At 43.9% G+C, this 15,516-nt stretch overlaps 1 protein-coding gene across 2 annotated transcripts in view; it reads right to left on the reverse strand.

Moving 5' to 3' along the window:
* Window positions 1-1,217: 1,217 nt before the first annotated feature.
* Window positions 1,218-15,516, reverse strand: part of COMMD5 (COMM domain containing 5) — a 503,146-nt gene continuing 488,847 nt past the window's right edge. For both annotated transcript variants that reach the window (XM_044057574.1, XM_044057573.1), the window contains one exon: window positions 1,218-1,473. In XM_044057574.1, coding sequence (XP_043913509.1) covers window positions 1,372-1,473 — 102 coding nt within the window. In that variant the 3' untranslated portion in view covers window positions 1,218-1,371. The remainder of the gene's footprint in view (window positions 1,474-15,516) is intronic.

Below are 15,516 nucleotides of genomic sequence, written 5' to 3' on the forward strand. Positions count from 1 at the left end.
CTGAGATTGGGTCGTCTGTTTCTTGGGTGTGGTTCGTACCCTGGGCCTTAGAAACTCTGTAGTTTTTGAAAGAACGGTAGACATGAAAGTAGTCATCAGTCTGTGTCGAGAATCAGTAGTGCAAAGTACTTCCTTGGGAGCTGGTGCCTGATCAGCGGCTTCGGACCCATCCAAGGTAGTGACAACCGCAGGATCCTTAGTCGATGAAGAGTTTCACGGCATACTGGACTCTGAAAGGGTTGTGGTAGCAGGCATCAGGGGCTGTGAAAGCACCTCATTGAGGACCGGAGAACTGACTAGTTTAATGGAAGCGTTGTCGGTAGGTTTGGACCTGTGTGGTCTGTGTCTCTGTCTTTATCCTTACGTTTTTTCAGAAGATCTGCTGTCAGATGGCTTACGTAAGCCATATCGGAATTTGAGGACAGAGCGAAATTCAATAAGGGCCCAACGATGTATAGTTCTGGTGTTGAACAAAGCACAGAAAACAACAGCAAGGGATTTCGTGGTCTGGACCTAAGCAAGTGACGCAGTAAGAATGAAAGTTTCAGTGTGGTACTGGCTTTCCACAGGCGAGGAAGTTGTTAACTTTTGCTGACATCGGTTAGAGCAAGAAACTAGGATCCCCAACAGAGTACTTAGGTTTAAAAGACTTCAGCTTCAATTTGGAAAACGAAACTCGGGTAGCGGCCGAATGGCACTCGTGCGAACTGCTTCTGGCTCCTCGGCAAGAAAGACTGATGTAATGGCGTCAGCTGCCTTACTTTATACTACTGACGACCTGACGTCAGTCCTGAAGCGACAGCAACTGACGCAAAAATACTATGCCTCTGGTATTCAGGCCAACTGAGGGCTACCCGGGCAGGGATAGCCCAAATGTGATGACTGCAACACTGAAACACGAAGAACATCAAGCACTCAGACAGAATACTGCATTTTAACCTTGTGATGTATGGAGGTGTGTGAACCAGATACTGTGACAAATTCAGTGCTCAGCAAAAGTAGGAAAAAGAGGAAACCCCAACAGTTACTCACTCCAGAGGGTCTCCAAAAAAACACCATTTGTAATTACACAACAAATAAGCAATGTCTGGCTATTCTTATTTTATCAGACTTTAACATTACGACAAACAAATTTAAAAAATTGTTATATGTGATATTAAAGTCAGTCTTGTAACTGACTGCCACTTTTGAACAAAACAGGCAGCACTGTAATTGTGTATTTTCCCACAAGTGTTTTAAGTCGTACTTTTAATAGCTGTCACAGTATTACATGCGTTAGACACTTGGTGTTTATTACAGGCACTGGCTTCAGTCACTGTCCATTATGGAATATACTTTCTGATGCCAACTGGAATTCCTACAAAGCAGAAATCAATCTTGAATTTTAAGAATATTCCTTTTCTCCAAATCATTCATCTCCTTTAGAAGAAGGGCAACATTGTATCTGAGTTCCTGAAACTTGGAAATTGGAACCTAAACAACAGAAGAAAGTTATTTTACATGCATTTATAACAGAACATTTTCCAATAAAGTGTCAAAACACAGTGCAGTTTGCTAAGGAATTTCATTCCGTTATAACCTGCAAAAAAAATAAATAAATAAAATAACATTTTTGTTCATCAATGAGGAAAGCATTTTACAGAGATCTTAGTTCTTTAGCACATGGCTTGTCTCTGCTATTATCTAGGTATTATTTTCTTCTTTTTTTTAAGACAATAAACATTTTATTATCACTTATCAATCATGTATTTATATAAATGAAAACAACGCATACTGATAACCTTAGTTGCAAGCATTTTACATCACCTCATTCAAATCATACCTTCTTTTAAACCCCTTTCCTCCCCTGTATGTATTGTTTCTACAATTTCCAAGATCCCAATTCCAGCTGTTTTATGTTACTACATTCACTACTTCTAGTACAGTTGGGTTTGGAATTTGATTTCCATTTTCTAGTAATTGCCATTTTGTCCGCCACCATAATTAAACTCAGCAAAGTCTTACTGTGTCTAGGCAATTCCGATTCTGTATCATGGCTTAGAAAAATAATTTTCTTAGTTATACCAATTTTCTCACCAGTATCTCTGATAGAGTAATCTGCAGGGAATTATACTCCCAGAAAATATGTTCCCAATTACCTCTTTCTTCCCCATCATACCTCCAACATTTGCTGTCCACCTGAGGAAAATTTCTCTGGAGTCTATGTGGGGTCCTAAAAATATCTGTGTAAACATTTCCAAGCAAAAATCCTAAATCTTCTAGACTTTGTTGCCTATTTGGGAGACAAAACATATAGTTTCTTTGTGAACTGCTTAGCCAATCTCTCTTACTAACCCTTTCTACCATCTTATAAGTGATTCTTATAGTTATACTGCAATATTCTATATGCTCTACTAATTACTCCTTTTTTAAAAGCAGCATCCGGTCTAGATTCTACTTAAAAAAAAAAAAAAAAAAAAACTCTACAAGTGCTGATCTTTCATTTAGGACCCCCCTTATTTATTTCTCTTTGCCTATCCTCCGATACCAATCCTTCATACGGAAGGCAATCTCTAACCTCCAGTCCAAATAAATTCTTGGCATCTTCCTGTGCTATTACTTTTTCCTCTCCAGTTATTTGCTCCCAATAACTCTGCTCCTTTGCCAGTTTTCTCAAATAAAATCCAGCTCTTTGCTTTCCACAACTTCTCCACTGATTGATAAAAACATACCTGACTATACCTCTCAACCTGGAAACATCAAAAAATCTGGAAAAGGCCCATGAAAACTAGGTACAAATCTGTACGCTGATTAACGTAAAATTTGCGTACATAATTACGTAACCCCACCCACTCGAATTGTGGAATAGCAACTTTCACAAACTGAAGAACAGACAACCAAAACATGGCACCAGAGTCCCCATGCAGCCATTCCAATGTCCCATTACCTGGCTAATTCGCCCCATTTACCATAAACACTAATGCATGCATGCATACTGCTTTACTTCTGCAATGATTATTTGGATTTTATTTTTTCATTTTATAGCACAATGCACAAACACTAATAGATATCTGCTAAACAAAGTAATACTGTCTTACAATGAAAATAGACTTGGCATTAAAACTTCTCTACCCTTGAAACTCACACTCATTGAAACCCACACCACATCAAAGAAAATGCATCTGGCCAGTGGTGGATAAAGATTACCTTTGGGCTGTTTTCAAATCATAGGCCCCTTGTATATAAAACAAGAAACATACATGCATTCTTTGATACACCTTCCTGACTTTAAATTATAATACAGCACGCTTGTTAGACTTAAGTTACAGCACACTTTAAATTTATTGTTTGAACATTTTTCCAGTAGGCAGTGAAACAAAATGCATGAACCAATGACGACAAATAAGAAGTTATGTACCTACCATAACGTTCCATGTTAGTTGTCTTCTCTCGCCTTCTTTCTTGCTTGATGGGTTCGGAGCCGATCCCTCGGCTCCGACTCGGCACTTGCTAAGCTCGAGAGTCACTTTTACCAGCTCGAGGCAGCCCCATATCCCATGATGCAAGGCGGTAAGTACCCAGATCTCGTTTGATGACAAAGGGCAATAGCACCAAGCATAAAATACTTCCCAAAGGAAGAAAGAAAACTTACAGATGGAAGAAGGACCAGGTCTGAATGGTCTTCAGCATAACAGTTTCTTATAACAAGGTCTGTCCAGGCCAGGGTGAAGGTGGAAGGGTCGGAAGAAAGAAGGCGCAGAGAAGACAACTAACATGGAACGTTATGGTAGGTACATAACTTCTTAATGTTAAGTTGTCAATCTCGCCTTCATTCTTGCTTGATGGGACCGCGCCCCTAGCACCTCTATCCTGGGTGGCTCAATGGAACAAACTCTTGAGGACTGTAGAGCCAAAACTGGCTCTGTCCCTGGAGGCCAAGTCCAATTTGTAATGGGAAACAAAAGTGTGAGGAGTGGCCCAAGTGGCCGCTGCACAAATAGTGTCTAAAGGAAGTCTAGCTTGAAAGGCTGTAGAAGTAGCTAAGCTCCTAGTTGAATGTGCTTTAGGGTTTGAGCACAGCTGTTTTCCCCTGAGCAGATAAATTTCAGAGATGACGCAAGAAAGCCATCTGGACAAGGTCACTTTAGAAACAGGAAGGCCTTTTTTATTATCCGCATAGGAAACAAAAAGTTGATCAGATTTTCTAAATTTTTTGTTCTGTCCAAATAATATCTAAGTTGACGGTGGACATCAAGATAATGTAGCTTTTGTTCAGCTCTGTCTGAATAGTTTGGGAAAAATACAGGGAGATCAATGGATTGATTCAAATTGTTCTTTGAAGCGACCTTAGGCAAAAAGGTTGGGTTAGTTCTCAAAGATACTCTGTCTTTGTGAAAAACCAAATAGGGGGGTCATACCGATAGAGCATGAAGTTCAGACACCCTCCTGGCCGATGTAATAGCCACTAGGAATAAAGTTTTCCAAGAAAGAAATTTCAGGGAACGAGAAACAGCTGGCTCGAAGGGGGGAAGAATCAAGGATGTCAGCACTAAATTTAGATCCCACTGAGGAGGAGGATTCCTAATTGGAGGCTTTAGTAGGAAAATTCCTTTCAAGAAGGCCCTGCAGAGCCTATGGGACATAATATTATGATATGCTATCCCGACATGAAAATTGGAAATAGCAGCCAATTGAACTCTGACTGTGGAAGAAGAGGAGCCTGCATGAAAAATCTCTACTAAGAAGTCCAGGACTGCCTGAACAGGGGCAGTAAAAGGATCAATATTCTTGGCCTTAGCCCAATAAGAGAAACGTTTCCATTTGCTTGTATAAATCCTCCTGGTAGAGGATTTTAGCGAAGCTACTATGATGTCTCTAACTGGGTTAGAGATCAAAGGAAGCCTGGCTAAGGAAGGAAGTGGAGCAACCATGCTGTGAGGTTGAGAGAAGGGATAGACCGGTGCAGCTGACCCGATTGGTGAATCAGAAGATCTGGCACTGGGTCCAGATGCCACGGCTGCACCAAAAGGTGATGATGGAGGAACGGGAACCAAACTTGTCGAGGCCAGTAAGGGGCAATGAGAATCAATTTGGCTCTCAAAACGGTAGCTTTCTGGATAACCTGAGGGATAAGAGGAAATGGAGGGAAGGCATAAAGAAGTCCCTGGGGCCAATCCTGGGTCAGAGCGTCTCTGGGGGGATGGCCTGATAGAGGGAAGAGGCAGAAGAAGTCTGGACATTTGCTGTTTTGGGGAGTAGCAAAAAGATCGCAACATGGACGACCCCATTCCAGAAAAATCTCTTCCGCTATAGATTGCTTGAGAGACCACTCGTGAGGCATGAGAATAGCTCTGCTCAATCTGTCCGCTACAATGTTGGTTTTCCCAGGGATATGCGTTGCTACCAGAAACCGATGAGAGGAGATCGCCCATTGCCATAGTCTGAGCGCTTCGACACAAGGGGTAGGACTTGGTTCCGCCCTGTTTGTTGATATACCAAACTACAGACATGTTGTCTGTGTGGACTGCAATTGTCCCTACGGGAAGAAAGTCGCTGAGGGCTTGCAACGTTAAAAGCACTGCTCTCATCTCCAGGACATTTATGTGCAGATGGTACTCGAACGGCTGCCACGCCCCATGAACCATCCTGCCCTGATAATGACCCCCACCCGATCAGGGAGGCATCCGTGGTGACAGTGGCTATCGGGATGGGGGTACAAAGTACCTGCCTTGGTGAACCTGAGGAGATGTGATCCACCAAGCAAGATGATCTTTGCAAGTCTGTGTCACCAGAATCTGGTGACGCATTGGAAGTTGTTGGTATGACCACTGTGTGAACAGCATCCACTGAAGAAGGCGCATGTAGAATCGAGCCAGGGAAGAAGAGTAATGGCCGCAGCCATGAGGCCTAATACCTTTAGAACCATTCTGGCCTGTACTTTCTTGTTGGCCAGAATGATCCTGACATGACTCTGAATGTCTGAAACTCTTTGATCTGTAAGGGTAGCTGACATCCTAACAGTGTTTAAGTTTGCGCCTATGAAGGTAATAGACTGGCAGGGCGATAAGGATGACTTTTCAAGTTGATCGAGATGCCCAAATGAGAACAAAGATTTATTGTGTAATCCCTGGCTTGTATAAGCTGATGCCTGGTGGTGGCTGACAGGAGCCAGTCGTCGAGATACGGAAACACCTGGAATCCTTGACGCCTCAGGTGAGCCGTGACCACTGCCATGCATTTGGTGAACACTCTGGGGGCTGTAGTGAGACCAAAGGGCAGGGCTCTGAACTGAAAAGACTGGACCCCAGCCGAAGCGGAGAAATCTCCTGGAGCGTCTGTGAATTTTGATGTGATAGTACACATCCTGAAGATCTATTGAGCACATCCAGTTGTCCTTCTGTAAGAAGGGCAGAATTGACTGAAGAGTGACCATTCGAATCTTGTCTTCCTCACAGACTTGTTGAGTCTGCTGAGATCCAATATTGGTCTCCAGTCTCCCGTCTTTTTGGGGACCAAAAAGAACCTTGAGTAGATTCCGGCTCTGAATGGTCTGTTGTAACTGGCTGAATGGCTCTTTTTGCAGTAGTTTTGAGACTTCTAACTCTGCAATTTCCCTTAGACCGGTGGTACATCTGGAAGGGAATTTGAGGGGAAAGGACTTTCCTCGAAAGGAATTATGTAACCCTTGGATATGATCGACTGTACCCATCTGTCTTGAGTGAGGGAATGCCAGGCTTCTGGGTACAGTGATAATCTTCCCCCGACTGCCTCCAAGAAGGGACAGCCGGGCAACATCTCAGGGATGCTGAAAGGGCTTGTCAGAGAGAGGCTCTCTGTTTCCCTGGTTTTTTGGACCCCCTCTGCCTCTAGAGCGCCTGTTGTTGTTACCCCTCTGCCTCTAGGGGTAAACTGACCACGTGAATCCGGCGTGACTCCTTGGGATTTACGGAACCACATTTTTCCACCTTTCTGTCCTTTGGGATAAGGTCTAGAAGGGGTGGAAAAACGGACTCCTACAGCAGAAAGAGTCTTGCCGTCCTGCTCGCACCTGGTCAAAGTTTCCTTCACCTGAGGGCCAAACAAAGCTGACCCATCAAAGGGAGAATTTGTGAAGGACGCCTTGAAGGGATCTGCAAAGTCACATAGCCGCATCCAGGCTTGGCGAAGAGCCACACCTGTACCTGCGGCTCTACTCGCTCCATCAGCAGCATATGATATTAGCCGCATGGAGGAGTTTGCAATGGAATTAAGGGTTCCTAGCTGCAAAGCAATCTTTTCTTGAGCTCCTGCAGCTGTAGGATCCTGTACTACTTCACCCAGCTCCTTAAGGATATCCCTCTGGAGTCTGGTGAAGTGACATAGGTAATTCAGCGAACGATAGCAAAGGTCGCTGAGGAAAACATCCGCCACCGTACCTATCCATGGTCCTAGAGTCCTTATTAGGAGGATGGACGGCACGGAAGGATCTGCAAGTTCCTTCTTGGTGGCAGCAGCCACCACCATGGCATCAGCGGGACACCCTTAGTGAGGAATTGCTTGTCACACGGGCAGTGATAAATTTTGAAGGCCTCCTAGGGACTGGCTCTACAGAGTCAGGAGCTGCCCACGCCTTCGGGCAATAACCTGCATAAGGGGTCGAAGGCGGAGACACCCAGGAGGTGGAGGGCCGAGATCCAAACGCCTCTAGGTATACTGACTCATCCTCAGAGGGATTGTTGGTGGGCCAGTTCCCCTCTGTTTAAGGAGTTCTAGGATGTCTGAGAAGGAGACATCCTCAGACGGGGATCTAGGGGATCCCTCTGACTCATCAAAGTCAGTATCTGAAGTGACAGACTCGGGGGAGTCTACATGTTTCCTCTTACAAGTCCTCTTCCTAGGAGGATCTCCCGAAACATCAGGAGAATCCTCGGAAGAGGGGGAAATTCCCAATGGGGAAACCTGAGGCGAAGGATCTCTGGGTCCTGTAGCAAGAGAAGTGGCAGAGATGTCAACAGGCACTATAGAGGGAGGAGCTACGGGAACAGACTGCTGACTGATACCAGTGGCCAGCACACTCTTCATCACCTCAATGCTCCTCCCAGGCAGGTCCGAGAGAACCCGTTCCGAAGAACTAGGAACTCCAGGGACCACCGAAAGGGAAGTCTCAGAGGCAGATGTCGGAGCCGAACTCACCAAGGCCGAGGCTCCAAGGGGAAGAGCGGGTTCGGACAAGGGTCCGATGCCACTCACCCCCTCGGAGGAGACCATGGAAGCCCGACCACCGAATCCCTCTTAGGAAGGTCTCGAAGAGGAGATAAGAATAGAGGCTGAAGGAACAGAAGGGGGTATCTGTCCTCCAGCCGTAGCAGTAACCATTCCCGAAGACTCCAACTCCAAGCTCTGGGGTAGAGTTGAAGGAGGAATTGTAACAGGGTGTGGACCAACAGTCGTCTGTTGAGACGGACTATGTAACATTTGGGCCAGTGCCTGTGACTTAAGTAATCTGCTGACCACTCTCTCTAAGTCATGGTTTGAAAATCTGGATGACCTTGAAGATCGGCTCCGATGGCTCCGTTCCGAAAGGAGAGGTGAAGCCGGAGCCGAAAGTATCGGCTCCAAGGAAGGAGACCTCGACCTCTTCCTGGAATGAGCCATCGGAACCGATGAAACTATAGACCCTGTCGGAGCCGAGGACTTATCGGAGCCGACAGGAAGCCTCGATGCATCGGCTCCAGCCGGAGCCGATACAGCCACAAAAGTAACGGTGTCGGAGCCGATCGGAGCCGACACCGATGCCTGTGCCACATGGTGGTCGGAACCGATCGGAGCCGACACCGAAGTGGTCGATGCAGAATCAGCACCGATAGCCATCAGTGCCGAAGGCTTAGTTAAGCCAGAATCGGCTCCAGCCGGAGCCGATCTCGACTCAGAACGAGTCGGAGCCGAGGCCGCAGGCTTAGACACAGAAGCCTGGGCCTTGGAAGATTTGACTGATTTAGATGGAGCCGACTTAGCCGGAGAGCCCTCCGGCTTAAGAAGGCCCCTAAGTATCAGTTTGTTTCTTCTTTCCTGCAGGACTCTCTGGCTGAAGGAATGACATATAGCACAGGAGTCCTGCAGGTGAAGAGGCCCCAGGCAATACAGGCAAGAAGTGTGACCGTCTGTCAGAGACATCTTCTGACAGCACGAGTCACACTTCTTAAAGCCTGAGACCCTCTCCTTTGACATGGTGTTTCACAACACACACACACACCAGTCAAAGAATTAAATTAAATAAAATACCAAAAGGTATTACTAGAAAACACACACACACACCCTAACGGGGATGGGATGGGTAAAGTTTGACTAAAAAAATTAGTAGAGACAGGGAATTTTCTGTCAGAAAATCTTTATAATTAACTTAAAAGTAAAAATTAAAGAGTTTTTAGCAAAAAGGGGCTAAAATATCAAAGTAGTGAATCACTTACCAGGAGCTGGTAAAAGGAGGACCTCATAAGCGAAGCGGCAAACGAGATCTGGGTACTTACCGCCTTGCATCATGGGATATGGGGCTGCCTCGAGCTGGTAAAAGTGACTCTTGAGCTTAGCAAGTGCCGAGTCGGAGCCGAGGGATCGGCTCCGAACCCATCAAGCAAGAATGAAGGCGAGATTGACAACTTAACATACTGCCCATTTCAGAACATTTCCATAATGAATGCCAAAACCAGGGACACATTTTAAACATTGCTTGTATAATTTAAAGTTGCTAAAATAAAAATGTGTTACCACCATGCATTTCACTGCCAAGTCTTGAACCCAGGACCCTGTGCACTACAGTCAGAGCAACATACCACTATGCCACATCAGCAGTTTCCTGAAAGAAGATAGGAAGACTAAAATTTAAATGACTATCACTTAGTGAACTAATTTCCCACCATAGCTCTCAACCTCTTAGCACAAAAAAAATGGACAAAGCCAATAATGGGGGAATACAGAATTCAGTTCTTCTCACATGAGCTCTCAACATCTTTGCACAAAAAAAACCTGGACAAAGCCAATAATGGGGGGAATACCGACCCAAAATTGGAACAAATTTCAAATACTGATCTTATAAACTTAGAAAATTGCTAGAATAAAAGATTTTGTTAGCATTTATTTTTCTGAAGAATATGAAGTATGAAATTCAAATGCTTGTCATTTGCCACAAAAATTCTGAAAAACCACAGATTTAATGAGGAACACAACGAAAATACAAGGCATAAATTCACAACTGGCTCACAAACGCACAATGGAAAGTGAAAAACAGGGCTTAGCTGAAAATACCTTGCCATTCAGAAGCAGTAACTAGCTTAGAAACAAGTCCATTCAGAAGCAGTAACAAAGCTTAGCTGAAAATACCTTGCCGTTCACAGCAGTAACTAGCTTAGAAATGAGTCAGTTCAGAAGCAGTATTGAGCTTAGCTGAAAATACCTTGCCGTTCAGAAGCAGTAACTAGCTTAGATGAAAATACCTTGAAACGAGTCCGTCAAGAAGCAGTAACTAACTTCAGCTCGAAATACCCCATAGCTTAGCTCTAACAGCAGTAACCACACACACATACTAACTCCAGAAAGTGAAAAAGGAGTTCAGAAGCAGTAACTAGCTTAGCTCAGCTCAAAATACCTTGAAATGAAACGAGTCCATTGGGAGGCTCTAAATACCTTGAAACGAGTCTGTAGCTCTAACACCAGTAACTGATATGGAAATAACTCAGCAGTCCAATTAGAAGATAAAAATAAATGGCTAGATGTGCTGTTTTCTTCCCACACACAGCATTCAAACAGTAGCAGCCAGCCGGAAATGCATGCACCTGAGCCCTTGAGCTCAATTCTGACAGGCTGGCGGAGCTGATGTCATCGCGCACGTGATGACATCAGCTTGAAAAGCAAAAGAAAAAAAAAAGGGAAAAATCGGAAATGAAGGGGTGCCACCCCATTATTTGGACCCAAAACACACTAAAAAATGAGTAATTTGGTACATTTGCGAGGCATGTACCTGACCTGTGTAGAAAATTAAAGGGACTAAACATTTTAGCTGTTTGTACCTTACTACCCACATCTATAATTTTGTCTCTTGCAACATATCCTTCACTGCCACACTGGAATAATTTTTAATGCATACTCCTATATACCTCCTTTTATCATGTCCCCATAAATATGGATATTGCTGAATCAATTCTTGTGTGGGTACATAATTTATAGCTATTGCCTTTATTTTAGCTTCATTAATTTTGCATCCCAAAAAACATGAAACTGTCTAAAAAGTGATCCACAACACTGTAATGTCCTTTTCTGGTTTTATCATGTATAGAATAATATCTTCAAATAGAGCCAGCTTTTCTTGACTACCACACTAGTTATATCCTTGAATTTCTGAGTCCCTCATTTTCTGTCAATGGTTCTAAATATAATACAAATAAAGGGGAAAGAGGACACTCCTGCCTGGTTTATCTGCTCAAGCAGAAATGATCAGAGGAACCCACCCACTTTAATTTTTGCCTCCAATCCCTCATATATCCTCCTAACCAACCTTATTATTTTATCAGGGAATGCGAATGCCTCCATTGCCCTGCTCAAAGTCCCAGCTTATTTTGTAAAATGCTTTCTCTGCATCAAGACCGATATTCTTACATTCTACTTCCCTCTGGATCATCAGTGTTCTGTTAATGTGAAATGTTTGCCTCCCTGCAACAAAACCACAGTGATCCATAGCTATCGATTTTAGCATCACTTTTGTCATTCTAGACAAACACTTTGGAATCGTGGTTTAGTACTGAAGTGGGCCTGTACAAAGCTGGATCTGATGGATCTTTATCATCTTTAGGTATTACAGCTACCACTGCTTTCTTCCAGGATGCTGGTACTTCTCTTAAAATACTGTTCGACAATACCTTCCAGAACTTTGTTTTTTCCTTCCTAGCTTCCAAACTTTTACAGCAATATCATTTATTCCTGGGGACTTTCCTGTAGATTGGTTATACATCACCATTTTTATCTCATCTCCTCCTATCTTAACTGTTAGTAACTGAGCCTCATCTACCACTAACCGTGGCATATTTAACAATTCCATATTTCTCTGTGTTACACAGACTTTCATAAAATTTCCAAATTATCTCAAATACTTTTACAGGATTTCTTATCTTCCTTGGTATAGGCTCCCTAAGCTTGGCAACAGCCCATTCTACTTTGTTGCCTCAGTAATTGTGCTAAACATTTTTGTGCTCTAGCGTTATAATCAAAAAACAGTTGGTTAACAGTAATCTTTCTAAACTCATGCATATTTCTGGATCTTTTAAATGCCTTCGATATGGTTAACCATAAACTTCTCATACTAACACTAAAAAACGTCTCCCTTGACAACCAGTCTCTTAAATGGTTCCAATCATATCTAAATGGTAGACACCAAGCTGTCTTATGGAAGGACAAATTATCTACCTTACTACCCGTCACCCTGGGAGTTCCTCAGGGATCTATACTGGGACCTCTCCTATTTTCTATCTTTATTAATGATCTGCATAAGGTCATCCCAGATGCAATCTGTGTCCAATATGCAGATGATTCACCTTTAATAAGCTCGGCCACCACTCACAGTGACCTTCAGATAGTTTCCCAAGCCACTTTTAACACAGTAGAAGACTGGCTCCTTAACAGACAACTCTTACTAAATCCTAATAAAATGAAACTATTACTTTTCTCCCCCAACAGAAGACACCCCCTTACCAGCCTTCAATATTAGGTCTAACAATGGGACCATTATTTCTCCTGACCCCTCTACCAAACTCTTAGGAGTAATAGTTGACAATAACCTCAAGTTCGATGCACACCTTAGTCAAACTATCAAGACTGTCAATAAAAAACTTGGATCTCTCTATAAGATTAAGCCCTTCCTAACTCCAGTAACTAGAAAGTACAGTTTTGTACCTACCATAAATGTAGATGTCCGATAGGAATGCATCTGCAGTCTTCACAAATGGGTTGTCCTGTCGTCAGGCAGCCCTTCGGTCGGCCGGATTCCAAAGTCTGGGTCTGGCTTCGGCTGGTGTCGCACTTCACCCGACGTCATTGCGGCAGTTCTTCGGGTATAAAGGCATCAGCCGACGCCATTTTCCTCAGTGTTTCTTGCCCCAGATGCCAGGTGCCCTCTTGGATGGCTAAATTTGGATAAATGCCAAAGTTTCCAAATAGTAGAGAGCAAACACACAAAATAAGCATGTATGTACATATATACAAACAAATACACCATAATAGATCCCCCCCAAGCTAGCTGAAGGTTGGCAAATACCCAAGGAGTACCTCAGAGGGGAAGGAGGGAGGGTAATCCTGACTGCAGATGCATTCCTATCGGACATCTACATTTATGGTAGGTACAAAACTGTACTATGTCCTTCAATGATGCATCTGCAGTCTTCACAAATGGGTAGAATACCATAGCTAAACTAGGGGAGGAGGAATGAGTAGAGATTATGGTGTAGTTAGGATCCCTTGCAAAACAGCAGTGGCAAAACCAGCTTGGGATCTAGAGTATAAAGGTAAATTATAATGCTTGGCAAATGTATGCACGGAGGTCCAAGTAGCAGCCTCTATAATGTCCTTGGTAGTCACTCCTCGTAAGAAAGCTGTAGTAGTGGCTGTAGCCCTTGTGGAGTGAGGCCTGTTGTTCTCTGGAGTTTTCTTTCCATGATAGGAGTAACAAAATCGAATGCAATTTCCTATCCATTTGGAGATTGTCTGTTTTGAAATTGGTTTTCCTTCCTTCCCTGTTGCATATGCTACCAGAAGCTGGTCAGTTTTTCTATTGGTTTTTGTCCTGTCCAGGTAGTAGCGTAATTGTCTATGCACATCCAAGGTATGTAGTAGCCTTTCTCCCCTGTTCTGTGGGTTGGGGAAGAATGTAGGAAGGTGGATAGCCTGATTTAAAGAGACTCTGGATACCACCTTAGGCATAAATGTAGGATTTGTTCTCATGGACACTCTATCTTGATGGAAGATCAGGAAGGGTTGCACTGCCATTAATGCCTGTAGTTCAGAGACCCTTCTTGCTGAAGTTATTGCCAGCAGGAATGCAGTCTTCCAAGATAAGTATTGTAATTCTGCTGTTGCTGCTGGTTCGAAAGGGGGAAGTGTCAATTTTTCTAGCACAAAGTTCAAGTCCCATGCTGGTAATGGAGGTTTCCGGGGAGGTTTCACATTTTTAATTCCTCTCAGAAACTGTCTGAGCAGAGGATGCGAGAAGACAGGAGTATCCAATCTGTATTCTGCTGAAATAGCTGAGGCATGTATCTTGATGGAAGAGTAGGACAGGCCTGTATGGAAGAGCTCTGCCAAGTACTCCAGGATGTTGGCTATGTTCACCAGTGTCACTTCTTGCCCCTTTGCAGTACTCCAAGTGAGATATCTTTTCCATTTTGCTGCATAATTCTTTCTTGTTGAAGGTCTTCGAGCCTCCAGGATTATGTCCTTAACCCTTTGGGATAAATTTGGGTTAATTGTTGTCATGTAATGTTCCAGGCAGTTAGCTGCAGAGTTTTCAGGTTTGGATGCAGGATGTTGAAGTTGTTCTGTGTTAACAGTAATGGGATCAGGGTAGTGTCCATATTTGTTCCCGGACATGCTCCTCAGCAATGGATACCAATGTTGTCTTGGCCAGTCTGGAGCTATCAGAATGATCCTCGGATGTTCCTCTTTGATCTTCAGAAGCACCTTGTGCATCAAAGGAAGTGGTGGGAATGCGTATGCTATCAGGTTTTTCCAACTGAAAGATAGGAGTCCACCTTCCAAGCAAGTGGGTGGTACGTCCTTGTGCAGAATTTCTTTAGCTGGTGATTGAGTGGGGATGCAAACAAGTCTATTTGTGGTAATCCCCATTCTCTTGTGATGGCTTTGAAGATGTCCGGATGCAGCATCCATTCATGGGCATCTGTGGTAGTTCTGCTTAATATGTCTGCTAGAATGTTTTCCTTCCCTGGTACATAAATTGCTTGTAACTGAATGTTGTAGCTCAGAGCCACATCCCATAGGTCCAGTGCCAGCCGGCATAGAGGATATGAGTGTGTGCCTCCCTGTTTGTTGATGTACCACATAACTGTGGTGTTGTCTGTCCTTATCAGCTGGCCTTCTTGGAGAAAAGGTTTGAAGGCCTGGATTGCCAATTTTACTGCCATCATTTCCTTTAGATTTATGTGCAGGTGCAGCTGGTCTTGAGTCCATAGGCCTTGAATGCACCTGTCTAGCATGTGTGCCCCCCAACCGAGGTCTGAGGCATCTGTCGTGATGGTTTGTCTTGGTTGGCTTTTGCAGAAGGGCAATCCTGAGTTTGATTGGCAGGCCTGAGCCCACCATAGGAACTCTTTCTTCAGGCAGGGAATCATTGGAATTTTGGTTTCTAGGCTGTGCTTGTGTTGAGACCACAAATTCTTTAGGTACCATTGTAGCTTTCTCATATGCAGCCTGGCATGAGGGACCAGTATTATGCAGGATGCCATGAAGCCTAGAGCTTGCAGCACTTTTCTTGCAGTTAGATGGTTCTGCTTTGTTAATGCC

The sequence above is a fragment of the Protopterus annectens genome, chromosome 15.part0 (assembly GCF_019279795.1).
Source record: "Protopterus annectens isolate FY-2018-M chromosome 15.part0, PAN1.0, whole genome shotgun sequence".
NCBI lineage: Eukaryota > Metazoa > Chordata > Ceratodontiformes > Protopteridae > Protopterus > Protopterus annectens.